We start from the raw sequence: 13,156 nt of genomic DNA, 5'->3' as shown, positions 1-13,156 counted from the left end.
AACAGATAAGAGGCAGGTGGAGAAGTTGCCTTGAATACTTTCCCTTCCTCAAAGTCAATAAGGACTTTAAGAACCACCAAGGACGTACAGTAGTAGCGAGAAACCTCGCCTCCCGCTGCTACTATATTTCTCACATTGTTTGCAACAATAGATTATTTCGCCTCCCTTTCCCTAAACTCATGGGGATTTGATATACGAGAAAAAAATGCTTAGCTAGCACAAGAGCGCCTAAAGCACTAACAGGGAAAACGCAGTCAGAAAACCTCATTAGGATTATGTTCCTCAGGTTATTTTGAACAGCAGCATATTTTGTCTTGTTTTATGGGCCTGAAAATGAGCAGAATCCCGGTCGGTCCGTTTACAGCATTAATAAAAAGCATCTTTACTCTCCAATCTGAGCAAAGATGCTTTTTTTATTAATGCCATAAATGGACCGACCGGGGTTCTGCTCATTTTGAGGCCAATCTGATTAAAAGGGTGAAGATTTGCTTTGAGGCTGTCTAAATTCGGCTGATTTAAAGGCTACTAGGCAGGTCATATTTCAGCCCAGACCAAAGGGTTCAGCATTTCTGCACTAGATACCCGTGCCAGCTCATATATCATAGCTCAGGTAATCATATTAAAGATATGTGTAGTGATTAGTGGTGAAGCTCAGTGGACACTCCGTCCTCCAGACTCATTCTGCTCAACCCCCTGACCCTTGTCACCAGCATTCCTTCATCGAGCAGTAGGTCTCTGCAGCGCTAATTGAATATCTAAAATTAGCATGAGCTCTCTTGTCAGTGTCACGTTACCTTAATGCTGTAGGACACAGGACACTGTAGAGAGAGCTAGCAATAGCTAAAGATAAATGTGTAGGGGAGCAACCTCACTTCTCCTGTATGTCGCAGCCTGCTCTCTGAGGGGGATCTACACTGGTTGGACCTTGCCTGAGGATGTAGCCATTCACAACACATACAGTACTACCATACACTTAGGAAATATAACAGCCTGTAATTACCCTGTGGCAGTGGTGTAAAGTACTTAAGTAAAAATACTTTCAAGTAACACTTAAGTATTTTTAGGGGGTATATGTACTTTATTTTACTTTTTATATTTTTGACTACTTTTACTTTTACTTCACTACATTCCTAAAGAAAATTATGTACTTTTCACTCCATGCATTTTCCCTGACACCCAAAAGTGTCTTCTTAGCAGGACAGGAAAATGGTCCAATTCACGCACTTATCAAGAGAACATCCCTGGTCATCCCTACTGCCTCTGATCTGGCGGTCTCACAAAACACAAAGGCTTCATTTGAGTGTTGGAGTGTGCCCCTGGCTATCTGTAAATAATACAAAAATAAGACAATTGTGCTGTTTGTTTTGCTTAATATAAGCAATTTGAAATTATTGATATGTTTACATTTAGTTATTTAAAACCAAATAATTTAGACTTAAGTAGTATTTTAACGGGTGACTTTCACTTGTACTTGAGTCATGTTCTATTAAGATATTTTCACTTTTACTCAAGTATGACAATTGGGTACTTTTTCCCCCACTGCACTGCTGACACCCATAATGACTTTGTGCATGCCTCTAAACACTTACATAACATGATGCTCTACACATTCCTTTTCTCATCCAGTAACCATAGTGATGTGTAAGTAAGCACTGCTGTGAGTGGTTCGGCGACACTTACTCTTTTGTGCTAATGTTCTTGTGGTTGTGTATCGGTGAGATGCATGGGGGAAGAAGCAAGGAGTCTTTCTCCAACCGTAACTTCTTGCTTCCGCCGACAGCGTCACAATGGTCCATCTGAGGAACACAGAAACAAACAGCGCAGTCAGCAGGGAAAGGGGGACACCTAGTCAGAATGCATTTAACTGAAATGTGTCTTCCGCATTTAACCCAACACCTCTGAATCTGAGAGATGCGGGGTGCTGCCTTAATCGACATCCACATCTTTGGAGCCCGGGGAACAGTGGGTTAACTGCCTTGTTCACCTTGTCAGCGCAGGGATTCGATCCAGCAACCTTTTAGTTTCCGGCCCAAATTGAACATACTACTAACACGTTTCTCACTGCTCCTCCATTGACACACTCTAACCATTATCCTATAAACCAATACCAGCCAGTACCAATAGAGAAAAAAGAGTGAGAAAGATTCTGTGCTTGCCTTGTGTTTCCTCTTGGCCTTGCTAGGTGGTTTCTCAACAGGGGTAGACTGGAGACTGGCGGGGGACTGGCGTCTGTGCTTAATGCTGGGTTCAAGTGGTTCCCGGGGCTCAACTTTCACAGAAGGGGGCTCAGGGGGGTCCTGCCCTGGAATCTTAGACAGGAAGCTCAGCTCGATCTTCACCCACAGTGACTTGATGTCCTCAAAGTCCCTGAGAGGGGACAGCAGTTTGTTCTGGACCATGGGGACGGAGGAGAAGAGGGGGTCCCCTAGGAGGTCCATGGCCCCAGGGTCTGGGATGGATATGGAAGAGCTGCAGGTGCTGGTAAGGCTACTGACAGTCAGGATATTGCTGTTGCAGTCCTTGGCTGCTTTGAGAGTCTGCAGACTGCTGGGTCCTGGACAGGGAGGGTTATGGATCTTGACCAGCTCCTCTGGTTCAGAGTGGCACTCAGATGACGAAGACTCCGTCTCGATGAACTCCTTGGACTTGGGGATGATCTTGCTGGGCCCCCTGTGCTTCTTCTTTTCCAGGACTGGGGCCAGGGGAGGAGGAGCTGGAGTAATTGTAGTGGTGGTGCGAGGCTCCTTCCTAGGGGCAGTCTTCCCACTGGTGCTCTTGGTCCTGGACTTGGGCTGCTCCAGGAGGGATGGAGGGTCCTTCTCCTTGGAAGTGGTGCTGATGGTGGGGTTGATGGGCTTGGACCAGGAGGTGTGTTCCTCCAGGCTGGACGAGCGCTCCACTTTCTTCGGCTGTTTCTTCCCCAAGCTGCGCCTGGCTGGGGCTGGCTCCACCGCCACCACGGCTGGGGATTTGACCTTTGAACCCTTGCCCTCTGAGACTTTTGGTCCAGTCTTAGGCTTGGCCTTCTCTCTGATGGGGCTGAGGAGGGCCCGTTCCTTGGGGTCGGTCGGGGCCAGCAGGGCGGCGGGGCCAGGCTTGCTCTTCCCTGGGGCCGGGCCCTGGCCCTCAGGGGCCTGTTGGCTGTGGTCAGTCTGGGAGCTGCTGAGCCCATGGCTCTCTCTCTCTGGCTGGGTATTGATAAGTGCTTTGTTGTGTGGGGTCACTTTGTTCAGCCACTTATCCAGCTGCCATTTGTTTGTTGATGGAGGTTCAGGCTGTGAGAGAAGAAAAGCAGAAAGGACAAAGAATATACAGTTAGATCCAAGTCTGGTTTGATAGTAGACTACGTAGCTTCATAAAACACTGTGTTGACTCATGAAAGTAAAATGTGATAATTCAATTGTCTCTTCAGAGTTATATTATGACACCCGCAAACCAATGACAACATTTTGTGATGAAGCGGCCATTAAAATAGGCTCTCATAAACTCATGAATGACTGAGTAGTGCTCTCCCATAATTTCCTTGCGCCATTCGGCAGTCTCTGAGTGCCATGTTTTCATCAACCATGCTATCTCACATCGTTTGTTTTCTACCATTATGCCCCTAGACAAGTATAAATCTCTCATATGAAATCATAAAGACTGTCTTGAATGATCTCCTAAATGATAGCAAATCATTCGGAAAGGAAGTGCTGGAAATGAATTGACGAAGGAATGAAGCATTAAAACCACTGAGTGTAAAGCTGGGGCTAACACATACACTCTCCAGTCTGATGCAAGCATTCATAAAATTTAATCTTCCACACTATTTCATCTGTGAAAGCCCCAGCCTTTACATCCCATCAGTTGGGGTGGTGGATTTAAGCTGTTCTGGGCAGGGGGATTTTGGAGTTAAAAGCACCTGCAGCAATACTACATTAACATTCTAACATGCCTGCTGGAAAACTCCTGGGCCCTCCCGGAAGTCTTTAGTAAACCATCAGTAGAGTGCACTTTGAGAGGGAAATAGACTTCCCTAAAGACAGACAGGGCCGTTTCCTGGTCCTCCTGGCTATTCCCATTGGCTGTTCCCTGGTGGACAGGAAGTCACATGGTCTGTAGAGGGTGCCCAGATGCACTGTGGTAAATATTTACCCGGGTCAAACAGACTGCCCCCCTGTGGAATACAACTGTGCCTGGTGCTATAGCTGCTTTAGCTGTCATGCAAGTCTCTACAGTGTCGGACTAAAACAAGAAAGTCTGCTAGTTTAATCCTATCAAAATTCTAGGGATATTAGAGTAGATGGGAAGTTTTCTCCCCTTGATCAAAATGTTGTTTTAGTGATATTAGATGGTATTAGTGTAATATTGTGTCTTTCTGGAGCCTAAAATAATAATGTTTCCCTATTTGGCATAACACTGGTTGAGTATTGGTTGATAGCACAGTTAGTTTTATTCTGACTATGCTTGGTTGGTAGAGTATAGTAAGGAGTGATTGTGTTGTACCTCTGGGGTGGCGGTCCGGGAGGCCCCGTTACACTCGCTGTCACTGGAGCTGCTCTCGCTATCGGAGTCTGACTCGGAGCTGCTCTCTGATTCGCTGGAGCTGCCCGAGGCACCGCTGGAGAGGCCCGGGTCAGTGGTCCGAGACGTGGCCACAGGGATGCTGGGTAGCAGAGAGAAAGAGAGAGAGAGAGAGAGAGTGAGAGAGCGAGAGAGACAGAGAGAGAGAGAGAGAGAGAGAGTGAGAGAGACAGAAAGAGAGAGCGAGAGAAAGAGAGAGAGAAAATATAAAGAAAAATATTTAGAGAAAAAGAAGGCATTATATATTATACATAAACATAGATTGTGTGATAGATGAATCTTTACTTTAGCTGATCTCATCCAGCCGCATATTCCGGCAGCACTACCTAGGCCTCTGTGACCCCGGACTGATCTCATTCCACTGGAGTGAGTAATGCACTGATGCGCTGTGACGCAGCTTTCTTTTGTCATCGTTTTGCTAAGAGCAGCCTTGTGCTCTGCCTCATGTTCGGCGCCAGCCACACACCCGGCCCCGTGCTCTCTCTGCTCAGCACTCCGCGGCGGCACTGGCTCTCTCAGCGGCGACACAGAGTTGGACGAGATGAGTCCACCTGTCATTGACATGACTCCCAGATCCACACAGACTGCAGACAGCAGGAGACAGCCCCATCAATCACACAGCGCCATCTGCCTCTCTCTATCCCTCTCTCCCTCCATCCAGCCCTGAGATGCAGGCAGAGCAGCGTAAACCAGGCTGACTCCACCAACACACACATCCAGTCACAACATGCAAACCACTGTAAAGATTAGTAAACAGGTTCACTAATATACACAATACTATAAACATATTAACACACACATGCACGCACAAGCACTCTCTCTTTCTCTCTCTCTCTCTCTCTCTCTCTCTCTCCCTCTCTCTCTCTCTCCCTCTCTCCCTCTCTCTCTCTCTCTCTCTCTCTCTCTCTCTCTCTCTCCCTCTCTCTCCCTCTCTCCCTCTCTCTCTCTCTCTCTCTCTCTCTCTCTCTCTCTCTCTCTCTCTCTCTCTCTCCCTCTCTCCGTGTTGTAGTAGGGCAAAATGTTATTCAGAGAATAATGTATCTGACATCCGAGTAAAAAAGAAACCCTTCCACTTTCATTAAACACAACTGATAACTGCAGAACAAAGGAAATTGACATAATGCTTTTATAATAAGCAATTTATTCTCCCTGTTGAAAGTGTCAACACTAGACTCGCTAAAGATGTTGCAGGGGCGTACTGTACTTTACTGCTGGAGAAAGTAACAGCTCTAGCGGTTGACAATAAATGCCTTGAGGAGGCAGTTTGCTTTCTCACCACCTACGTACTTATTCTTCCACACTCTTTCAACCTTCTCTGTCACGCTACTGGTTCAGCTATTGGATCCTCAAAGGCCTAAGCTTTATAACACAATAAAAGCCACACTACACTACTGAAGCCCTCTAAAGACACTCCATCCAAAGCATGATAGGATATGATAGGACCGGAGATACACTGGACAGGACCGTAGAAATTAAACATGATGGGTAACGATGTGGGACTTTTCTGTCAACACCCCCTTGATGACTGTGTTTTTCGGTGACAGGGTGAGGGGTCATGCCCAAGACAGCTTGAAGATCAGCTCGGGGACATAGCGGTGGCACGAAACTCTGCAGTGAAAAAGAGCCATGTGTTAAATGACCACACTTAACCCAAAATCTGTGCCATGGACCAATAGCCTTTTGCTAACATGTCCAGCTTGTCTGAGCCAGGTCAGGTCCTTAGAGGAGTCACTAGCTTCCCTGCCCCCAGGGCTTGCCTAGTGGCAGTTTGGTTCCAAAGCTGGATTACAGTACAAGGCCAGAGAAAGCAGGACCAGTGGACTCTGAGGCTCACAGTCAGGTCAGGTTAATTATTAAATATAGAGGAAGAGGCCAAGACCCTGTGGGTAATGTCGTGTGGCATGGTGCTCCTATGGCCTGCCCTGGCAGTTCCCGCCACTGCACGCTGCCAGTAGGATGGCACAGCAGTAGCACACATGGCATCTTGTCCTTGCTCTGCTCATGAGTCCAAGGCCAAGCCCAATAGGCTCTTGGGAGCTGGGCCAGCACAGCACCACTGTCTGTATGTCTGTCTGGGCCAGCACAGCAACACTGCCTGTCTGTCTGTGTGATCTCTCCTTCATTTGCTGAGAATGGTGTCAGCACAAACAGAGCCAGCACTAGAACAAGCCAACAGCAAATAACCATCCATATACACACAACACTCTGAGATAACGCTGAAATGATAAGGCAACCATTGACAGATCGACGGAGTACTTGTCTCGGCTGTACGTAACTGTTTACAATAAATTGTTATAGGAATAGTTAGTTATAAGATTGCCCTCTTCTTCTACATTCAAAATACGTTTTATGTAGTAGAACTACTGTGGCTTTTTCCAATACCCAAGTGTTGTCCAACTCATTCTTTGGAAGAAGAGATGTAATTACTATCCTAGGTGCCATTAAAGTGTTTAAAATAGACCTCTAGGAGACATTCTTTCTTTCACCACTCAGCCTCTCCAAGTGGTGCTTGTGCATGCAAATAGTTCATGAAAAGGAAGCTCTAATGTTCTATTTCAGAGTGAAGAATGGCAGCGGGGTAAGGTCACTTAATTTCCTTTCTTCCACTTGATGGAGGTGAGCCTGGGCTGACAGATGACAGAATCATGTGGGAAAATAAGGGGCGGGAGAACAATGGCCGCTGTCTGCTTTCAGCGTGTTCACCTCAGTCTACCCCCGCTAACCTCTGACCTGCTAACAGGCCCTGCTCTCAGAACACCGTCCTATCCTCTCTAACCTGTCTCTCTACTCTCAGTGCTGAGCTGCCTTTCTCACAGCAGACAATAAAGACATTTAGAACATTGTCTGCTGTCCATGGAACTGGCTGTTCCATCCAGACTGATGATAATCCGTGGCAGGCAGGGAAACAAACAACTTATTTGCCGGCATTATTCATCGAATCAAAGAACAGAGCTGAAAAAAACAACAAGAGCTGCATATGTTGCTAATGAAAACAACCCACTGTGATGGGTTTTAATCACGGAGGCTAAGAACAAAGGGCCACACACAATGCAATCTCATACATGTACATTTGAACACCAAATGTGGCACTATTAATGCGTAAACAAAGTAATGGCATTCACGATTAATGGGTTTTCCTCCTCATCCCAAAACAAACTGCATTGAGGGAGCCAGTCTGACAGACTGGGAGTAGAGGGAGGAAGAAAATGTCTCTCCAGCAGAGAGGCTGTTGTCCCAGGCACCTCACGAGGCCCATTGAGAGTGGGATAGCAGTATACTCTAAAACCAACAGCTTTTAACTCACACAGTTCCAGTGCATACACTTCACCGTTCATCCCAGCTAATTCATTGGAGTCTTCTAGGTTCTTAGGAGCTGTTCTGTCAAGGCAAGGATTCACAGTGAGGTCTAAAGAGTGGGGGCAGCTCTACAGTATCCTTCCATCCGGTCACATTATCAGATTATCTACAGTTATGTACAACTCTTTGAACAAGACGCTGCCAGACAGACCCAGACAGAATCCTGATGTAGTCATTACACAAACCAAACGACTTGGAGCATTCATTAAAAACCTAATAAATAAGTAAAGTTATGATATTTGGAACTGTTTACACCATAAATATTCAATGTTTAGTAATGAAGCAATTTTCCAGGCCAGTGCAATGTGGAGATATAAAGAGAGGGATATTAACCACTCACAATCTCTCTCTCTCTCTCTCTCCAGCATGCTTGCGTGCACACACGCACGCATACAGTCTTCTACAGAAAACCTTGTGGGGACACAGAATTCAGTCCCATTCAAAATCATATTTTCCCTAAACCCTAACCCTAACCCGTACTCTTACCCTAACCCTTCTGACTTCTGGTCCCCACAAGAATAGTTAAACATGTCCACACACACACACACACACACACACACACACACACACACACACACACACACACACACACACACACACACACACACACACACAATGGGAAAGGGAGAAGAAAATACGGGAGCATGGCTATCTCCCATGGGATCATCAAGGGACACAACAAGACCAACCTCCAATGATCCCACTGCCCACAGCTGGCTGAATTGGCAGCTTTAGGAACAGTCTGCTATCGATTTGTGATTTTCTCCTTCTATTTACACTGATACCATAATCTGAGATCAATAAGGCCGATAGACACAGGCCTGTGGCGGAATTGATTAGGCGAGCGGTGGAGTGGCTAGCCTCCAGCCTCAGACAGTGGAACCAGAGAGACAGCAGGACGAGAGAGAAGAGACAGATCTATCAAAAGAAGAGGCAGGCAAGACAACATCTGAAGGTGGTGGATGGTGGAGGAGACTCATTAAACCAGACCTGGGTACATTTTGGAGCCAACTGGCTGGCTGTTGTAACGTGGTGAGTCAGTTGAGACAAGCCAGTCCCGCATTGATTCAGTGAAGGCCATCACTCTGCTCTCCCCTTGCTCCTTCCTTATTTGTTTGTACTTTCTAATTATTTAAACATCTATTGCTGATGAGGTGCTGGGTAACCCTGAGCAGGTTACATTACCATTCCCTTTTATCCCCCAGATTCACATATCCAAGGGCAGAACTGTCATTTTCTACCCTTCAATAAAGTGGAATCCTTAATTATAGATGAAGAAATTCGGGCATGCTGGTCTGTGGAGACTGAAACCTATGCTGGTGCTCAGAGCACTGTTTGATTGGACTGACTCTCTGGGAAAGGAGAAAGGCTCTCTCGCTCTCTGCTTCTCATTGCCAGGCTCTGCTCTCAACCCTCTGAGGTGTAAAGCCTAGCTTAGCTGTTTCAATAATGCTAGCAGTATCATTTTATCACCATGACACTGAATCACCCAAGCCTGGAATCTGAGGATGCAGGCGTTCATTGTTATATCAGCCATACAGTACTATGTGAATGTTTGAGTGTGTGTATGAGTGCTTTTGCTTGTGTGTGAATGTGAGAGTGTGGTGTCTGTAGTACAGACTGTGTGTGGGAAGAGAGAAAGAGAGAAAGAGAGTGAGGAAAAGGGAGAGTGAGCGTGAGAGTTGGACCGCTGGAGGGGTGTCATCCATAATTTGTCTGTCCTAACTCTGCGCTCCCTGTGTTATTAAATGATCCTCAGCATGCAGTGCACTCTATTATTTTTATAAATCACCCCAAAGAATAACTCGCTGCAGATCTCCAAACCAATAATCTACACTTCCTCTTGCCCCTAAATCTATTATAGCCTTTAATTGATTCAATTACAAGTCACTGTGCTCAGGGGAGTGGGGGTGGAGGAAGGGTGGAAAGGGGGGTGGCCACTGTTAGGACGCGCCTGGGATTCAGTAAAGACCCCCCCCCCCCCCCCTTCCCACCCTTCCCTGTGAAACCTGGTGCTCCAAAATTATGACCATTACACTTACGGAAAATGAATTACGTGGCACAGCATTTCTGTGATCGATGGCATGACTTCAACAGTATCCTAATTCACTTAGAGGCCTTCTGCTGCCCAGTCACACTCAGCACAGCACAGCACAGTACAGGCATGATGAATTATACTGAGGCTCTCTCCACATCGCCACACTCCCTGTCCCTGCCAGGCAGCCTCTCTACTCTGCACTACTCAGAGAGTCATCCTCTGGCCCCACTACACTAGTGTGATTTAACATGGCCAGGCAGACACTCAGTCATCACTAGGGCCCAGAGTTTTTCCTGGTCAGGATATTATGGTCAGACAAAGTGCAGGTCCTCCATCATTCCAAAACATGCCTATATGGAGGGGATGGAGAGATATCTCAGGCTCTACTGAAACATTCCTGTCCAGGTTCATCTAAACCTCAACCAAGACCATGGGGCCATGCTAAAAAGCCACTGAAACCTTGTGCTGAAAAATGTAAATTAACACATGGTCTATGTGCTGTCTCCAATAACTACGTATTCACTGTACATGTCTGAGCTACTGGGTTGTATTCACATACTTCTATCTTCATTATAGGCCTTTGTCTCTGGAGCCTTGGCTTGTCATTGGTCTGTTAGTAAGATTGATCCTGTTTTAAAAGTGGTGTAACATTCTAAGCCTGCCTTTGTAGCACCTTCGACCATTATGGGAAAGAGGCTCGGGAAAAAAGCCCTCTACAATCTCACAAAACCATATGAAATTCTGTTTTGGAGTACACAACAAGAGCAGAGGGCAAGATGTCAGAAATGATCTTGTGTTAAAAGCAAAAAGTAGAGCACTGTTGAAAAGTCACACATTTTGAACTCTAAACTATCCAAACTGCCCAGAGACTTCATGTATTTCAGAATTGAAATCCTAGAGCCTATGGTCTGGAAGGCTTCCCACCATCACAGACCCACTGCAGCCAGCCAGCCAGCCAGCCAGTCATCAGGGCTCAGCCAATTGGATCCTGAACCACAGAGACCATTAACGTCACCTCCACCTGTCATAATCCTTCCATGTGTAGTAGTACTTCCGGCGCCGACAGAGATGGCCGCCTCGCTTCGCGTTCCTAGGAAACTATGCAGTTTTTTGTTTTTTTACGTGTTATTTCTTACATTAGTACCCCAGGTCATCTTAGGTTTCATTACATACAGTCGAGAAGAACTACTGAATATAAGATCAGCATCAACTCACCATCAGTACTACCAAGAATATGTTTTTCGCGACGCGGATCCTGTGTTCTGCCTTACAAACAGGACAACGGAGTGGATTCCATGCAGCGACCCAAAAAAAAAACAACTCCGAAAAAGAGGGAAACGAGGCGGTCTTCTGGTCAGACTCTGGAGACAGGCACACCGTGCACCACTCCCTAGCATTCTTCTTGCCAATGTCCAGTCTCTTGACAACAAGGTTGATGAAATCCGAGCAAGGGTAGCATTCCAGAGGGACATCAGAGACTGTAACGTTCTTTGCTTCACGGAAACGTGGCTCACTGGAGAGACTCTATCCGAAGCGGTGCAGCCAACGGGTTTCTCCACGCATCGCGGAGACAGAAACAAACATCTTTCTGGTAAGAAGAGGGGCGGGGGCGTATGCCTTATGACTAACGTGACATGGTGTGATGAAAGAAACATACAGGAACTCAAATCCTTCTGTTCACCTGATTTAGAATTCCTCACAATCAAATGTAGACCGCATTATCTACCAAGAGAATTCTCTTCGATTATAATCACAGCCGTATATATCCCCCCCCAAGCAGACACATCGATGGCTCTGAACGAACTTTATTTAACTCTTTGCAAACTGGAAACCATTCATCCGGAGGCTGCATTCATTGTAACTGGGGATTTTAACAAGGCTAATCTGAAAACAAGACTCCCTAAATTTTATCAGCATGTTGATTGCGCAACCAGGGGTGGAAAGACCTTGGATCATTGTTACTCTAACTTCCGCGACGCATATAAGGCCCTGCCCCGCCCCCCTTTCGGAAAAGCTGACCACAACTCCATTTTGTTGATCCCTGCCTACAGACAGAAACTAAAACAAGAGGCTGTCCAACGCTGGTCCGACCAAGCTGACTCCACACTCCAAGACTGCTTCCACCACGTAGACTGGGACATGTTTCGTATTGCGTCAGACAACAACATTGACGAATACGCTGATTCGGTGTGTGAGTTCATTAGAACGTGCGTTGAAGATGTCGTTCCCATAGCAACGATTAAAACATTCCCTAACCAGAAACCGTGGATTGATGGCAGCATTCGCGTGAAACTGAAAGCGCGAACCACTGCTTTTAATCAGGGCAAGGTGTCTGGTAACATGACCGAATACAAACAGTGCAGCTATTCCCTCCGCAAGGCTATCAAACAAGCTAAGCGTCAGTACAGAGACAAAGTAGAATCTCAATTCAACGGCTCAGACACAAGAGGCATGTGGCAGGGTCTACAGTCAATCACGGACTACAGGAATAAATCCAGCCCAGTCACGGACCAGGATGTCCTGCTCCCAGGCAGACTAAATAACTTTTTTGCCCGCTTTGAGAACAATACAGTGCCACTGACACGGCCTGCAACGAAAACATGCGGTCTCTCCTTCACTGCAGCCGAGGTGAGTAAGACATTTAAACGTGTTAACCCTCGCAAGGCTGCAGGCCCAGACGGCATCCCCAGCCGCGCCCTCAGAGCATGCGCAGACCAGCTGGCCGGTGTGTTTACGGACATATTCAATCAATCCCTATACCAGTCTGCTGTTCCCACATGCTTCAAGAGGGCCACCATTGTTCCTGTTCCCAAGAAAGCTAAGGTAACTGAGCTAAACGACTACCGCCCCGTAGCACTCACTTCCGTCATCATGAAGTGCTTTGAGAGACTAGTCAAGGACCATATCACCTCCACCCTACCTGACACCCTAGACCCACTCCAATTTGCTTACCGCCCAAATAGGTCCACAGACGATGCAATCTCAACCACACTGCACACCGCCCTAACCCATCTGGACAAGAGGAATACCTATGTGAGAATGCTGTTCATTGACTACAGCTCGGCATTCAACACCATAGTACCCTCCAAGCTCGTCATCAAGCTCGAGACCCTGGGTCTCGACCCCGCCCTGTGCAACTGGGTACTGGACTTCCTGACGGGCCGCTCCCAGGTGGTGAGGGTAGGCAACAACATCTCC

General features: G+C 46.8%; 1 protein-coding gene and 1 long non-coding RNA gene across 3 annotated transcripts in view; one reads left to right on the top strand and one right to left on the bottom strand.

Moving 5' to 3' along the window:
- LOC149978235 (uncharacterized) overlaps positions 1 to 13,156 on the top strand; it is a 1,155,107-nt gene that overhangs the window by 128,385 nt on the left and 1,013,566 nt on the right. The window lies entirely within an intron of this gene.
- Positions 1 to 13,156, bottom strand: part of LOC110488546 (AF4/FMR2 family member 2) — a 181,557-nt gene that overhangs the window by 14,472 nt on the left and 153,929 nt on the right. For both annotated transcript variants that reach the window (XM_021560781.3, XM_021560782.3), the window contains 3 exons: positions 4,486 to 4,645; positions 2,157 to 3,275; positions 1,681 to 1,796 (listed from right to left, as the gene is read on the bottom strand). In XM_021560781.3, coding sequence (XP_021416456.3) covers positions 1,681 to 1,796; positions 2,157 to 3,275; positions 4,486 to 4,645 — 1,395 coding nt within the window. The remainder of the gene's footprint in view (positions 1 to 1,680; positions 1,797 to 2,156; positions 3,276 to 4,485; positions 4,646 to 13,156) is intronic.

Source organism: Oncorhynchus mykiss, chromosome 14 (genome assembly GCF_057628025.1).
Source record: "Oncorhynchus mykiss isolate SJ-2025 chromosome 14, ASM5762802v1, whole genome shotgun sequence".
Classification (NCBI taxonomy): Eukaryota; Metazoa; Chordata; class Actinopteri; order Salmoniformes; family Salmonidae; genus Oncorhynchus; species Oncorhynchus mykiss.
This window is presented reverse-complemented; position numbering and strand designations above follow the sequence as displayed.